This window comes from Mastigoproctus giganteus, chromosome 3 (assembly GCF_048544385.1).
Source record: "Mastigoproctus giganteus isolate SK-2022 chromosome 3, ASM4854438v1, whole genome shotgun sequence".
Classification (NCBI taxonomy): domain Eukaryota; kingdom Metazoa; phylum Arthropoda; class Arachnida; order Uropygi; family Thelyphonidae; genus Mastigoproctus; species Mastigoproctus giganteus.
Window position 1 is genome coordinate 239286477 of NC_143577.1, and position 17615 is coordinate 239304091.

The window sequence follows — 17615 nt, forward strand, 5'->3', positions numbered from 1 at the left end:
AGGATGGAGCTCTAGTATATAGTTGAAGGCTCTCAGTCTTCAAATCAGTGTATGATTGAGTCTTTGTTTTAATTCTAACAGTTCCTATGTGGCACTAATGTACTAGAGTGCCTTAGTGTACAGATCACAAACAGTTTTTAGCTTTTTAATCAGGAAAGAATCAACATAAATATACACATCTGATGCAAATTTAATAGGACATGCACACAATGTATAAAGAAAGGTTTATGGCTGTCAAAAATACTCATATACACATTTTTATGTGCAGTGCTCTTGTTTTAATTATATTAATTAAATTCACCCATCATAGCATAATAGTTTTCTACTTGTTACTCATTTAGAGAGATCTGTGCTCCAATTCCATCACAGACAGGAGAAATTCTCATAGACCTCTTTAATCTTCACCTGAGATTAGCTGTAGTTATCCTCTGCCTAACTGCAGCTAATCTTCAACTATCTCAGACAGAGAAAATAGGGTACCCCGGTAAGCTCTTTCAAAGTTTTCAGCCATCACATAACATGACGACTGGCCCATGAACATATATATGTGACAAAAGATCACATCTAATATTATATGAATTGGTACACTATGATCAAAGCAATTTACGCAGCAAGGAACCCCCAAAACAACTGACTAGCTGTAATTAAAGATTTTCATTGCCAAATGAAAATGAAGTTCAACAGGATGGAATACTTACCTAGAAAGTAATCTCTGAATTCTCTAGTGTTGGCTAAACACTGTAGAACACTATTCATGAAACATGTATTCCCTAAATTGTCTAAACCTGTCATTCCTGGAGTTACAACTTGTGCCTTCTGTTTAATCTTGCTTAAAGGAGGCACCATGCACGTTGGCTTCTAAAGATTAAAAGAAACACAATATAAAGTAAGATTTCTGTAATATGAAGTCTGAATAAAAATATGTTTCATAATGATTTTTGAATATAAAATTTAACACAAAATGCTATATAGAGTGAAATTACTAGATTTTAATATTGCAGAATTGATAGATGAAAAGAAGTGATAGATGATGTCACCTTTTGACTTTCAAAAAGCTGTGGATCAGGTAATTGTAAGCAGGAGAAAAACAGATGTTCTGCAAAGAGCATGGGTTCTTCACAAAAAACAGATTTTTCAGAAAAAGCAGAAATTCTTCCTAAAAACGGGAGATTTTTCAGAGGAACAGGTTTTTTTAAATCCACACTATACTAGAAATAAAATTTCACTGACAACATACACATTAAAATACTGCCATAGGATTATTTACCAGTAGAGTATGCTTTCAAACATTATTACTCAGGATTTCTGTCTATGGATTTCTGTTGGGACTGACTGTTAGATAACAACTGATTACGATTGCTTGATACTGTTGAAAGATACTGTTGCAGACTTTGCTCTCTTCAGAAATGTTGGGTCACAGTTTGTTTATAACAATGGCACTACTATTTCTAAAGATTCACCAGATAAGATCTGCATTTGGTTTTTCCATAAACTGGCTGAAACTCATTCTATAAGGAATTATTAAAATACCAAAAATAACTTGGGATAATTTGTTCTATTTCATGCTTTCTCATGCACATATCAGGGCCCACTGTACACGAATTCTTTCTTCTTTCATAATAGCATCTTGTAGATTCTCACACTGAAATCGATATAACTGATAATACAAGTTATCCGTTTCTTTACCTTCAATGATACTGATGAGGAGTACCGATTTTTTTTTTTTTTTTTTTTGTTAAATTGATTAATTTCAATTTGTTCAAAAAAACTTGTTCTCTGATTAGTACTACTGGATGACAAATTGGCTCTCCAAACAAACTCTATTTAAATAATATTTAACTTAACACTTTTGAAAGCAATAAGGAAATACACTTTGGTTTTAGGAACTTAAATAGAAAGTCAGCTGGATGCCAAACTATTTGCCAAATTTATTAAATCTGAAATTGTAACCTTTCACTGGATCAGATCTGCACTGACTTTTTTTTTTTTTTTTTAACTGTATTGTAAAAAGCATTTATACATTGCTACAAATGTTGTGGCATGCTGTTGATCAGGTTGTCACCATCAACCTGATTAATGTTCATTGATATATTGTCTCCATGCTTATCTCTCACTAGTCTTTTATAATTTAATATACACAAAGGTAGCCTTTATTACTTTAATGACAGGGTAGGGCAGTCTTTTAGCACATATTTCTGCTCTATAGCACAAGTTAGAGACGTTGCAATCCCATACATTTATTTTTCTTGAAAATGAATCTTTAATACTAGTTTTTATAAACTAAGTTCTTTTATTAATCTAATCTTATATCTAAGGCAGCGCATCCAGTCAACATGGGTGACCAGTGTAATGTTGAGCCAGTCTGGTGTGATATAATCACTGGGAAAACAAAATTGAGAGTAGGAGTGTGTTATAAGCCTAATGACTGTGATGAGTACACCAAACAGCTATATACAGAGAAACAGAGTGGGCCAGTAAATGTTTTATATGAAATATCTTATAATGGGGGATTTTAACTGATGCTGAATGGAATTTGTAGGTTGTCATTCACACACTAGCAAGACTTTTCTAGATTTCTAGGATGACTGTTTTCAACAGCAAATACACTTCGGTTTTAGGAACTTAAATAGAAAGTCAGCAGAGAGAAAACAAGAGGAAGCAGCAGTAGTAGTAGTAGTAATAGTGGCATGTGATGCAAGAAAGCAAGAGTATGAGCTTATGCAGCATCAGGCAAAAAAAAAAAAAAATCACACCATTCCCTCCAAATGCCTGTCCAGTTCCTCCTTAAATTTATTCAACCTATCAACTTCCACAACGGCAGATGGAAATTTGTTCCAGCAATTAACCACCCGCTGGCTAAAGGCAAATTTCCACACATCTATTCTACATCTGTCTTTTCTTAATTTGGATTTATGCCCCCTTAGGTTCGTAATCTGAACAAGTGGAAGGATCAAATCAGAATTCAGCGTGCTCAACCCATTCAAGGCCTTATACACCTCAATCAGATCACCGCACAGGTGCCTAGTCTGCAGCCACTGCAATCTGCAGAACTTAAGTCTCTCTTGGTAAGAGGATCCCTTCATTCCCCTCACCAATCTCGTTACCCTTCTCTGTACACGCTCAAGTAAATCTACATCCTTCCTAAAATTAGGCCTCCAGACCTGTATGCAGTACTCAAGGCGTGGCCTGACCATTGCCTTATACAGAGGGACAATCACCTTCTCCCTGCTAGCAAAATTCCTATATATCATTGACAAATCGCATGACCTGCTCTGGCAGCCTGTCTGCATTGCTCAGAAAACTTCATATCTGACTGCACAATTACTCCAGGGTCTTTTTCATTTTCTACCATCTTAAGTGTACCACACAGTTGGTATGTTTCTCTGGGGTTACTTCTACCCATATGCAGTACTTTGCATTTGTCAAGGTTAAACTTCAGTTGCCACTTCTTAGCTCATCTGGCCAAATTATCTAGATCCTGTTGCAGTAGCACACTGCCATTACTGTCATTAACAACCCTGCCAACCTTTGTATCATCTGCAAACTTCGACATTAAGCCTGATATACCTTCATCAATATCATTGATAAATACACTGTAAGGACCCGTCCTTACATTAATTAATAAAATTTGTTAAATATTATGAGAATTTAACTGTAATACGAATAGTGGTTTTCTGGTAAAAACAACATGGGTTAAGAAGCACTGGAATTCAAAAATACCTTCCAGTCACTCCTTTGTTTAGTTGTAGCTTGTTTGTATGGAAGTTCTTTGACGAGTCAGTGAAAGTAATATACCATGACAAATCCCCATTAAGACAGAGGCAGATGCACCATAGTAAGGGCCAAGAGTGCTTAAGCTGACCCTCTTATAAATTTCACGGTGAAACGCTATTAGAGGTGGGCAACGTCACCAGGTGTGCGCGCGTGAGGTCACGGGAGGAGCTGTGACGCTTCTCAGTTGACCGGAACTTCCGCCTCTCTTTCTGGATTGTTCTCGTATGTTCGAGGCCCACGGAAGTTGGGACACAAAGAGTAAAGAAGACCCGCCCACGGAGGAGGAGAGGAGACAAATGAGAACACAGGAAAAAGGATGTGCAGATCTCCTATTGGCCAGGAAGAAAATAGAGGGAATTTTGAGAGGGAGATTCTGAAAAGGTTTTCGTGAGATTCGGAAGAAGTTTTCGGAGGAGTCGGAAGAAGTTCTCGGAGCGGTCTGGAGGATGATTTGAAGGAGTTGGAGAACGATACAAAGCAGAGCAGTAGTCTAGTTTGGGTGATAGCTGCAGACCTGAGGTAGATGGAAGCAGTGATAGAAATTCTGCATATCCCGACAGCCAGTAGGAATGTTCACCTGTAAACATGGAAGCCGTAGTGAGAAGGAAGAATCACACCCTGAGAATTATATAGGCAAAGCCAGTCGAATGAGTGATCGAACCATTGACCTACTCGAAAACCCCTCTATCCACGGAAGAAGAAATGCTGACCGGTAAAGAGTATGCGACACTGATTGATTCCAGCCGTGCAGTACCCGGTAGGGAAACACCATGATCACCGAGATCCCCAAATGAGCGCCCCCGCATTCCAGTACCCGAATGACCGGTATGAAAGGAAGCCGAGCAGGGAGGAAAGTTCCAGGCCAAACACGTAAGTGCTAGAGAGTTTACCGAATTAGGTGTGCTTAATTTATTAAAGAGAGGACTGTAGGAGAAATAGGTGTATATAGTTAAGGAGGGAGGTTTAAGTAATGAATATATGAATAAAAGTGTAAGGTATTTAAGACGGACGTAGCCTATAATTTGAAGTGAAGCTCCTCATATAAAAGCTTGCTGGAAGGAGAGGTTATAATAGATAACTGAGAATTGTTTAAAGTTGGGAAAGGTTTTTATAATATGTATGAAATTGAAGGTTGAAATTTCAATTTATTATGAGGTGATTTGTGGAGAGTATTTCTGATTTAAGTAGGGGCTAATTAATAAGTGATATATAAAGGTATAGAGGATTAACTGTTCAGAAGGGTAATGTTAAATTGAATTGATTAATATTTCCTGTTGACTTGATTGCAGAAAGGGTGTCTGATTGAATAAATGAAATTTTCTTACAAATTGAGACACGAACTCTGAAGGTTTTGTGAGCCAGTTCATTGGCTGGTAGTTGTTGGTTTATTATACAGACTGTTCAGAAGAAGAGTGGGAGGAATCTATGTAAAGTGTATGACACGACCTATTGAAGTCCCTGTAAAGAACATGAAGAGACACCATGTCATAATGAATAATAATGTGTATTAGAATAGGATATCTGATGATGAAACAATTGGGTTTGAACAAGATATTTACACATATAAAGGTTAATGAAATAACAAGTCACCAGCCAAATATAGTTTGACTAAATACTATTGCTAGTTTCTGTATGAAATGTTAATAAACATTGTTTTATTTTACATTCATGTGTTGGAGTCTGTCATTCCGAAACTCAGCCAATCCGGTGGAAAAATACCTAAAATAATTGGGGTCCCCTTTGGGTCTGGTAATCTTCTGAGAACAAACAAGTCAGATGCTAAGTGGGAGGATTGGACTACGGGGATATACATATAAAAAAGGGGATAAATTACAATAATTAAAATATAAAGAAAATTAGGGCAGCCAAGAAAAACAATAAGGCCCACACCCCCCACAATAACCAAGAAACAACCCCCACAATACAAAATAACAGTGGACCTAACACCGAACCCTGTGGGACTCCACTAATAACATTAGTCCAAGAAGAGCAGCACCAATTGATTACCACCATCTTGTCTTCTCCCACTTAACCATCCTTTTATCCATTGTAGCAACTTACCCTTAATACCATTCTGCTCCAACTTGTACAATAGTCTTCCATGCACAACAGTATCAAAAGCTTTCCTGAAATCCAAATATATGATATCAAAATTATTTTTTGCATCCAGTTCCTTTGTAACCACATCATAATATCCTATCAAATTTGTCAGACAAGACTTTCCCTTAACAAACCCATGCTGTATCTGAATTATTGCTGCAGTCTTGTCTAGATGATCCTGCAATGCATCTTTAACCAGTGACTCCATTATTTTACCCAGAACAGAAGTTAAACTAACTGGTCTGTAATTACTCGTGTCATCCTTCGATCCCCCTTTGTGAATTGGGGATACATTTGCACATCTCCAGTCCGTGGGAACCTCCCGAGTCCAAGGATGCTCTCATAATTATGGCTAAGGGTTTGCTTAGTTGCTTTGCCGCCTCCTTTAATAAAACTGGATAGATACCATCCACCCCAGGTGCTTTTCTTATGTTTAACTTCAACAACTTCTCCTCCACTTTGCTTTCAATTATTACAAAATCATTAAGCACCCTGCTACAATTTGATAACCTTCTGCCATTTTCAAACCTTAATAATTCCTCATGTGTGAATGTAGATGCAAAATACTCATTCAGTTTGTTTGCTATCCGAACAGGATCATCAACAGTCAAACCATTGATGTCAAGTGGACCAATCAGATTCAGACCCTTCCTTTTAGAGTTTATATAAGTAAAGAAATCCTTGCTGTTTTTCTTAGCATCTTTTGCCAAGGATTTCTCGTAATCTGCCTTCACCTGCCTAACCTCCTTTGTGACCTGATTACAGACTAGCTTATATCTGCCATAGGCTTCTGAGTCGCTTGATAATTTATATGCATCCCATGCATTTTTCTTCTCTGTTACGAGGCTCATTAGTTCAGTTGATAACCATTTAGGCCTAAACTTTGAACAATATTTCTTAATAGGTATGAAACTTTTAGTAGCATCCACAATTAATTCCTTGAATGCTTCCCACTTAGAATTTGCTGTTGGTAACATCGTCAGTTTATCCCACTGTACAGAATTTAAAAACTGTCGGAGACCATTGTACTCACCTTTACGGAAGCAAAAATCCTTTCCTTTACCCCTGATGGTAATTAAATCTTTAAGTAAATCCCACATCGGTACATTGTGATCACTGCCACCTAGTGGTTCCTTTATCTGCAAAATCTTAATACCCGAATGATCACTGCTGATAACCAGATCAAGAGTATTACTTTCTCTGGTAGCCTCTCGAACATGCTGCTGCAGAAAACAATCATCCAATAAATCCACAAAAGTCTGACTACTGTGTGAGTGACCAACCCACAAGTTCCAATCAATATCTGGGAAGTTAAAATCACCATTATAAGACATTCCGATTTACTAGCCCACTCTATTTCTCTGTACAATTGTTCATTGTACTCATTTGAGTCATTAGGCCTATAACACACTCCTACTCTTATTTTTGCTTTCGCAGTGCTTATGTCACACCAAACTGACTCAACAGTGCACTGTTCATCTATATCAACTGGATGCACTTCTTTTGATTTTATGTTTTTCTTAATTAACAGCATAACACTTCCTCCCTTTCTATCTTGTCTATCCTTTCTGTACACATTGTACTCCCCAAATTCCAGTTCAGCATTCCTTATATCTGTGTGACACCACATCTCTGCTAACCCAACAATATCCGCCTTTGATGTCTCGACCAACACTTCAAATTCATCAAATTTATTTACTATACTTCTAGCATTGGTATACATGCAAGCATACATGCTCCTACTCCTATTCCCCCTAACACATCCCATATGCCCACCTATTTCAGGATGACTGCCATCCATCCCTGAAACCCCCAACATCCCATGCTCCAGGTCGCTACTTATTCTAATAGAAGTTGTGCAAGAATCACCTTCACCTCTGCCAAGGCTACTGTTAAACTATTAGTCCTTGTATCCCCCCAAGATATCAGTTTTGGTTATCAGAGTACTGATAACCAAATCAGTACTCTTGATTTGGTTATCAGTGGTGATTCTACATGCATTAATCTGTGGGTTAAAGACCCACTGGATGGCAGCGATCACAGTGTACTAAGAATTAAATTAAAGACATAACTAGTCAAGGGAAAGGCTTTTGCCTTTGTAAGGGTGACTACATTGGTCTCAGACACTTTTTAAATTCTATGCAATGGGACCAACTGATGTTACCAAGAGCAAATTCTAAATGGGAAGCATTTGGGGAAGTAATCAAAGAAGCTACAAGACTTTTCATACCAATGACTGTTCAAAGCTTAGACCCAAATGGATATCAGATAAGTACTGAGACACACAGCAGAAGGAAAGTGCAAGGGATGAATATAAATTATCAGGAGATACAGAAGCCGATGGTAGATATAAATTAGTCTGTAATCAAGTCACAAAGTTTATGAGATGTCTCTGGCAAAGGATGTCAAGAAGAGCAACAAAGACTTCTACGCTTATTTAACAGTAGAAGGAAGGGATTGAATCAGATTGGGCCACTTGATGTCAATGGGTGAACTGTTGATGACCCTGCTCACGTCGCTGACAAACTGAATAGATATTTTGCATCTACATTCACACACGAGGAATTCTTTACAAGAGGGGATGTCAGAAGTTTAAAAAACTCTAATGGAGAGCTAAATGACTTTGTGATAATGGAAAGGTAAGTGGAAGAGAAATTGTTGAAGCTGAACATAAAGGCACCTGGAGTGGATGGGATCTGTCCAATCATATTAAGGGAGGTAGCAAAGGAGGTGAGGAAACCCTTAGCCATAATTATGGGAGTGTCCTTGGATTCAGGGGAGGTCCCTATAGACTGGAGATATGAGAATGTATCCCCACTTCATAAAGGGGAATCAAAGGGTGACATGAATAATTACAGACTTGTCAGCTTAACATCTGTTTCAGGGAAATAATGGAGTCACTGGTTAAAGAAGTGATACAGAACCATCTGGACAGGAATGAAATTATACTAGTCACAGCATGAATTTGTTAAGGGGCAGCCTTGTCTAACCAATCTGGTAGGTTACTATGATGCAGTGACAAAGGACCTAGATGCAAAAATAATTTTTTTATATCATATACTTTGGTTTCAGGAAGGCTGTATAAACTGGAGCAATGAGGCATTAAGGGCAAGTTACTGCTATGGATAAAGGGATAGTTAAGTGGAAGAAAACAGAGCAGTTACCAATGTGCACTGCTCTTTGTTGACTAATGTTATCAGTGGAGTTCTCTAAGGTTCAGTGCTGGACTCATTGCAGTTTTAAATATTTATTAATGATATTGATGATGGTATGCTACTGCAACAAGTTTCAGAAAAAAATAAGTCGATGGGCTGAGAAATAGCAGTTGAAATTTAAAATTGACAAATGCAAGTTACTGCATATGAGTAGCAGTAATCTCAGAGTGACTTATCAACTGTGTTGAACTACACTCAGGGTAGTAGGAAATGAAAGACCTGGGGTTAATTGTGCAGTTTGATGTGAAATTCTCTGAGCAGTGCAGATGTTCTGCCAGAACAGCTCATGGGGTTTTGTCAATGATATAGAGAAACTTTGCTAGTAGGGAGAAGGAGGTGATTATCCTTTTGTACAACATAACACAGTTAGGCTGCATCTAGAGTACTGTATGCAGGTCTGGAGGCCTCACTTTAGGAAGCGGTGTAGATCTGCTGGAATGGGTGAAGGGCAACCAGACTGGTTGCTCTTCTCTGCACCAGTTTGGGTGCTCTTACCTAGAAAGGCTTCAGTTCTGCAAATTGCAGCATGTGAGACTAGGCACCTGCAGGGTGATCTGATTGAAGTGTTTAAGGCCTTGAATGGATTGAGTAAGCTGAATGTGAATGGCATTCTTCCTCTTGCTGATACTATACACAAAGGAGCATAAATTTAAGTTGAGGAAGATGGTTGCAGGATAGATGTGCAGAATTTCCCTTCAGCCAACCAGTGGTTGATTGTTGGAATAGGCTTCCATCTGTTGTTGTGGAGTGGATAGTTAGAATAAATTCAAATAAAAACTAAAATTCTTGTAGGGTAATGATGGGTGAAGAGTGAGTGAGTGTGTGTGGCTGATGCTATATAAGCTTGCTTTCTCGCATCATTTGCCACTATTACTACTACTACCACTATTAATCTCTATTGCTGCCTAAATTGACAGAAGGTATCATCCCTGGGCAGTATCATATGCACTGTATTGGAAATTTACCCACAAAATAAAGTTTGTCTTTGGTTTTTAAGTTAATCTTTTTTTTACCGAACAATCGTGCAAAACTATTCAGATTTTTATTTAAGGCCATATTAATTAACAAAAATAAAAAGAAATTGGTAAAATTTTTAATAAATTCTGATTTTAATATCAGTTTACTATTTTTCTTCAAAAACATAAAGACAGGAAAAAACTATATTAGAATGGTAGGGGAAATGGGGATCAAACTGAGTCATAAAGATGAATTCTCTGTTGAAAATCTGGAAAGTTGGCAGTTATGTGTCACCAAAGAACAGGCTGTGCAATTCCACTAATATGTAAAGGAGATAGAAAGAAGACACAGGTAGGATCAACGAGAGTACCCATTTGTTGACCTGTCACATTAAATCGTATTCGATAAGTAGCTTTACAGTTTTAGTCACGCTTGTTAGTTTATTTTTTAATTTAGCCAAAGATTTTGTAGGTTACTACAAAGGATTTACTTAAAGATTTAATTACCATCAGGGGTAAAGGAAAGGGTTTTTGCTTCCGTAAAGGCGAGTACAGTGGTCTCCGACAGTTTTTAAATTCTGTACAGCGGGATCAACTGACGATGTTACCAACAGTAAATTCTCAGTGGGAAGCATTCAAGGAATTAATCGTGGAAGCTACTAAAAGTTTCATACCTATTAAGAAATATTGTTCAAGGTTTAGGCCTAAATGGTTGTCAAATGAACTAATGAGACTCGTAACAGAGAAGAAAAATGCATGGGATGCATATAAATTATCAAGCGACTCAGAAGCCTATGGCAGATATCAGTTAATCTGTAATCAGGTCACAAAGGAGGATCGGCAGGCTAAAGCAGATTAAGAGAAATCCTTGGCAAAAGATGCTAAGAAACACAGCAAGGATTTCTTTACTTATATAAACTCTAAAAGGAAGGGGATGAATCTGATTGGTCCACTTGACATCGATGGTTCAACTGTTGATGATCCTGCTCAGATAGCAAACAAACTGAATGAGTATTTTGCATCTACATTCACACGAGGAGTTATTAAGGTTTGAAAATGGCAGAAGGTTATCAAATTGTAGCAGGGTGCTTAATGATCTTGTAATAACTGAGAGCAAAGTGGAAGAGAAATTGTTGAAGTTAAACGTAAGAAAAGCACCTGGGGGTGGATGGGATCTATCCAGTTATATTAAAGGAGGCGGCAAAGCAACTAAGCAAACCCTTAGCCATAATTATGAGAGCATCCTTGGACTCAGGGGAGGTTCCCACGGACTGGAGATGTGCAAATGTATCCCCAATTCACAAAGGGGGATCGAAGGGTGACACGAGTAATTACAGACCAGTTAGTTTAACTTCTGTTCCAGGTAAAATAATGGAGTCGCTGGTTAAAGATGCATTGCAGGATCATCTAGACAAGACTGCAGCAATAATTCAGACACAGCATGGGTTTGTTAAGGGAAAGTCTTGTCTGACAAATTTGATAGGATATTATGATGTGGTTACAAAGGAACTGGATGCAAAAAATAATTTTGATATCATATATTTGGATTTCAGGAAAGCTTTTGATACTGTTGCACATGGAAGACTATTGTACAAATTGGAGCAGAATGGTATTAAGGGTAAATTGCTACAATGGATAAAAGGATGGTTAAGTGGGAGAAGACAGAGGGTGGTAATCAATGGGTGCTGCTCTTCTTGGACTAATGTTATTAGTGGAGTCCCACAGGGTTCGGTGTTAGGTCCACTGTTATTTTGTATATTTATCAATGATATTGATGAAGGTATATCAGGCTTAATGTCGAAGTTTGCAGATGATACAAAGGTTGGCAGGGTTGTTAATGACAGTAATGGCAGTGTGCTACTGCAACAGGATCTAGATAATTTGGGCAGATGGGCTAAGAAGTGGCAACTGAAGTTTAACCTTGACAAATGCAAAGTACTGCATATGGGTAGAAGTAACCCTAGAGAAACGTACCAACTGTGTGGTACTACACTTAAGGTGGTAGAAAATGAAAAAGCCCTGGGAGTAATTGTGCAGTCAGATATGAAGTTCTCTGAGCAATGTAGACAGGCTGCCAGGGCAGGTCATGGGGTTTTGTCAATGATATATAGGAATTTTGCTAGCAAGGAAAAGGAGGTGATTATCCCTCTGCATAAGGCAATGGTCAGGCCATGCCTTGAGTACTGCGTACAGGTCTGGAGGCTTCATTTTAGGAAGGATGTAGATTTACTTGAGCGTGTACAGAGAAGGGCAATAAGATTGGTGAGGGGAATGAAGGGATCCTCTTACCAAGAGAGGCTTAAGTTCTGCAAATTGCAGTGGCTGGAGACTAGGCACCTGCGCGATGATCTGATTGAGGTATATAAGGCCTTGAATGGGTTGAGCACGCTGAATTCTGATGGGATCCTTCCACTTGTTCAGATTACGAACCTAAGGGGGCATAAATTCAAATTAAGAAAAGACAGATGTAGAACAGATGTGCAGAAATTTGCCTTTAGCCAGCGAGTGGTTAATTGCTGGAACAAACTTCCATCTGTCGTTGTGGAAGTTGATAGGTTGAATAAATTTAAGGAGGAACTGGACAGGCATTTGGGGGGAATGGTGTGATTTTTTTTTTTTTTGGCTGATGCTGCATAAGCTCATACATTTGCTTTCTTGCATCACATGCCACTACTACTACTACTTAATTTTAATAAGTAGAACCGTTGTATCATTCAAATTTTGTCACCATTGTTATGATATTATAGAGTGACTGGTAGGAGAATTCTAGTGTGTTAACTGTGGTAAATAGGTAGCTCTACTGTTTGAATCACACAAGTTGGCATTAGTTGATTACTTTTAATATATTATAATTAACTTATAACTTTCAAGCATAACATAGCCTAATACATATAATGCAAACTAGGTAGCATGGCAGTATTATTGCCATGTAACTGGTGAACTGGAATAAGATTATTATTGCATTAGGCCTCTGCAGCCAAGTGGTCAGGAGCAGGAGTGCAGTAGCACATGATCTTTGAGTAGACCAGGGTTCAAGCCCCTGACTGCTAAATACAATTGATCTGCCAACCCACACTGGACCAGCATGGCAGATTATGGTCCATTTTCCGTCATCATGAATTGTTGAGGAAGCTTCCATCCTGCAGAGGGTTGATAATGGCTGCAGTTTACTTTTTTTATTATTATTATTGCATTTAACTTCTGATTTAGAATTAAAAGTGCAATTATTATTTGTGATTCTCTGATTACGTTGGTGAATTATTTTTGTTACTTATCATTTATAATTGCTTAAAGAGCACATTCAACCTCTGACACCATTTTTTTGTACAATACGAAACTTAAAATTTTGTTGCCACTGTTATAGAGTATTGAGTGCCCGATAGGGGAATTCTGGTGTTATAATACAGGCAAATAAGTAGCTTAAATTCAAATCACATAGGTTGGCATTAGTTAGATTACATAAATTTATTATCTATTATAATTACTTAGAACTTACAAACATAATAGTATAGCATGATACATAAAATTTACATTTGTTAGGTGATATAAAATACATATACCATAAGCTTGATATTGCAATATACAGTGGCAGACAAAAAAACTGTATCATTTGTGAATTTTGCAAATGCACTGCATTGTGGGTTTTAGAAATATTCAAAATGCATTTGTTATATGGGATATATATCTCTGAAGAAATCCAATAAAAAGGCTCCACCTGATATACCTAATTGACATAAATATCATCCCAAAGGGTAAATCACGTAATTAATGGAAATATGAGAAATCATACAACAATCATGACAACCATCAAACATACATTTTATTGCCTTTACATGTACAAACTGAACTGACAAGTTAACACAATAGTATTATATACTGTAAATCAGCAAAATAAGTCCTCAATGTTTTGTTGTTCCTCCTTGAGCTGCAATTACAGCCTTGCAATGATCTGGCATAGAGTTAATCAACTTCTAGATATACGATTGCCCAATTTCGTGGTACCACACCCTTACAATGCTCTCCTGCAGCTGAATCTTAATTGTTGGCTTCTTCTGAGCAATTTTAGATGACATTATGTACCAGCAATTCCCAATAGGGTTCATATCTGACTATCACCATGCCAGTCCAACACTAATGCCAGCATTTCTGAGGTATGACTGCACCTTAAGGGAGAAAAACGAGGGAAAACATTGGTGTAAGTATGTTTTAAGCCTTGTGAGACAAGAACACAAGCTCATCATTAAATCTAAATAACATAAAACTTACCAATTTTGCTGTATGGCAAGGTGCTGAGTCCTGTTTAAAAATGCAGTTTTGGATGTCTATGTGGTTATCCCTAATAATGGGTTTCAGGCACTCCTCGAAGATAGCAGTGTAGGTTTCTGTATTTATCATTCTGTTAATAAAATTAATTCACCCCACCCCTTTGCTTGTTATGCATTCCCAGACCATCTGACCGGCAGGGAACTTTACAGTCGGTGTTATGCAGTCAGGATGGTAAGCCTCCGATTTTCGTCTTTTGACATATCGCTTCCCATCCGAGCCATGCAGGTTGAATTTTTATTCGTCAGAAAAGATGACGGTGTACTGTTGCTCTTTTGTCCATGAAACATGCATTTAGCCCAAGCAAGTCACTTCTTCCTCATTTGTTGGGTCAACAAAGACTTCTTGTTGGGCCAATAGGCATTCAGACCACATTCTGAAAGCTGTCTATGGATAGTTCGTGCACTTGTTTCAACACAAAAGGCCATCTTAAAGTCCAGTTTTAGATCAGGAGCACTAGCATGGCAATTACAAAGGCATAGCCATTTCAAATATCGATCTTGAGAAGGCATAGTCACTCTCTTACAGCCTGATCCAAGTCTTCTCTTTACATCACTGGTTTCACGCTTTAGCATTAGTAGAGGCATATGATGCAAGAAAGCAAACTTATTCAGCATCAGCCAAAAAAAAAAAAAAAAAAAAAAAAAAAACACACCACTCCCATTTCACCCCTCCGTTCGCTAGAAATACCTGTCCAGTTGAGCCTTAAATTTGTTTAGGCTATCAACTTCAACAACAAGTGATGGAAGTCGGTTCCACCAACCAACCACCCGCTGGCCAAAGGCAAATTTCAGCACATCTATCCGACATCCGTCCTTCCTCAATTTGAATTTATGCCCTCTGAGCTGATTATTCTGAGTAAGATGAAGAATCCCATTGGCATTGAGCATGCTCAAACCATTCAAAGCCTTATACACCTCTATCAGATCACCTCGCCGGTGCCTAGTCTCCAGACTCTGTAATTTGCAAAACTTAAGCCTTTCTTCGTAAGAGCAACCCTTTGTTCCATTCACTAATCTTGTTGCCCTTCTCTGTACCCGTTCCAGCAGCTCTACATCCTTCTTGAAATGAGGCCTCCAGACCTGTATACAGTACTCAAGATGTGGCCTAACCATTGCCTTATACAAGGGAATAATCACCTCCTTATCCCTGCTAGAAAAATTCCTGTATATCATTGACAAGACACCATGAGCTACTCTTGCAGCTCGTCTGCACTGCTCAGAGAACTTCATATCTGCCTGCACAATTACCCCCAATTACTCCACCACTGTCAGTGTAGTACCGCAGAGTTGATACTTGCTCTGGGGTTACTGTTTCCCATATGTAGTACTTTACATTTGTCAATGTTAAACTTCATTTGCCACCTCTCAGCCCATCTGTTCAACCTTTCCAGATCCTGTTGCAGCAGCATAGCATCAGTGGTGTCCTTAACAACCCTGCCAACCTTTGTATCATCTGCAAACTTGGACATTAAACTTGATATCCCATCATCAATATCATTCATAAACACCGAAAACAACAACAGACCCAACACTGAACCCTGAGGAACTCCACTAATAACATTAGTCCACGTTGAGCAGTGTCCATTGATTACCACTCTCTGTCTTCTGCCACTCAACCATCCCCTTATCCATAGCAGCAATTTGCCTCCAATGCCACACTGCTCCAATTTGTGCAGCAGTCTTCCATGTGCAACAGTATCAAAAGCCTTTCTAAGATCCAAATATATAATATCAAAGTTATTCCCTGCATCCAGTTCTTTTGTGACTACATCATAGTATTCAATCAAATTGGGCAGGCAAGACCTGACCTTAACAAAACCACTGCGTCTGAGCTATAACTGAATTCTTGTCTAGATGATCCTGCAGTGCTTCTTTAACCAGTGCCTCCATTAATTTACCTGGAACAGAAGTTAAACTAACAGGTCTATAATTACTTGTGTCAGCCTTTGATCCTCCTTTGTGAATTGGGGTTACATTTGCACATCTCCAGTCTATGGGTACCTCCCCTTAGTCCAAAGAAGCTCTCATAATTATGGCTAGGGGTTTGCTTACTTCCTTTGCTGCTTCCTTTAATATAACTGGATAGATCCCATCCACCCCAGGTGCCTTTTTTATGTTTATCCTCAACAATCTCTCCTCCACTTTCCTCTCAGTTATTACAAAATCATCCAGCTCACTGCCAATGTTTACTTTACCTACATCATTCTCCTTCCTGAATAACTCCTCATGCGTGAATGTAGATGCAAAATACTCGTTTAGATTGTTAGCCACCTGAGCAGGATCCTCAACGGTTGAACCATCAATATCCAGTGGACCAATCTGATTCATCCCTTTCCTTCTTGAGTTTAAATAGGTAAAGAACTCTTTTCTGTTTTTCTTTGCATCCTTTGCCAAGGATTTTTCGTAGTCTGCCTTTGCCTGCCTAATCTCCTTTGTGACTTGGTTACAGACCAACTTATATCTATCATAGGCTTCCATGTCACCATTAATTTGTATGTATCCCATGCATTTTTCTTCTCTGCCACATGTCTCATTAGTTCATCTGACAACCATTTAGGCCTAAACCTTGAACAATATTTCTTAGTTGGTATGTAAAGCCTGGTAGCCTCCAAGATTAGTTCCTTGAATGCTTCCCATTTTGAGTTTGCTGTTGGTAACATCATCAGTTGGTCCCACTGTATAGAATTTAAATACTGTCTCAGACCATCATAGTCGCCTTTACGAAAACAAAAACCCTTCCCTTTACCTCTGATGGTAGTTACCTCCTTGAGTAAATCCCACTTCAACACACTGTGATCACTGCCACCTAGTGGTTCATTTATCTGCAGATTCTTAATGCATGAAGAATCACTACTGATAATCAGATCAAGAGTATTGCTCCCTCTTGTTGCCTCACGAACATGCTGATGTAGAAAACAATCATCCAATAAATCCACAAAGGCCTTGCTAGTGTGCGAGTGACCAACCCACAAATTCCAGTCAATATCTGGGAAATTAAAATCCCCCATTATAAGACTCTCTGATTTACTGGCCCACTCTATTTCCCTGTACAATATCTTATTATACTCATCAGAGTCATTAGGCCTATAGCACAATCCTACTCTCAATTTTGATTTCCCTATGCTTATGTCACACCAAACTTTAATTTCAGCATCCGGGATACTGTTGATTGGTGGCAGCCTATTTTATCAGCAATAGCACGCAGAAAGCCCTTCTTGAGACAGAGCAATAGCCACACTTTTTTT

At 38.4% G+C, this 17615-nt stretch overlaps 1 protein-coding gene across 1 annotated transcript in view; it reads right to left on the reverse strand.

Annotated features, from left to right (window-relative positions):
* The window catches only part of LOC150088923 (ubiquitin carboxyl-terminal hydrolase 19-like), a 337177-nt gene that overhangs the window by 191323 nt on the left and 128239 nt on the right, over positions 1-17615 (reverse strand). The window contains 4 exon segments of the mRNA XM_090370360.1: positions 699-858; positions 1038-1208; positions 6306-6326; positions 11907-11918. Coding sequence (XP_090226486.1) covers positions 699-858; positions 1038-1208; positions 6306-6326; positions 11907-11918 — 364 coding nt within the window.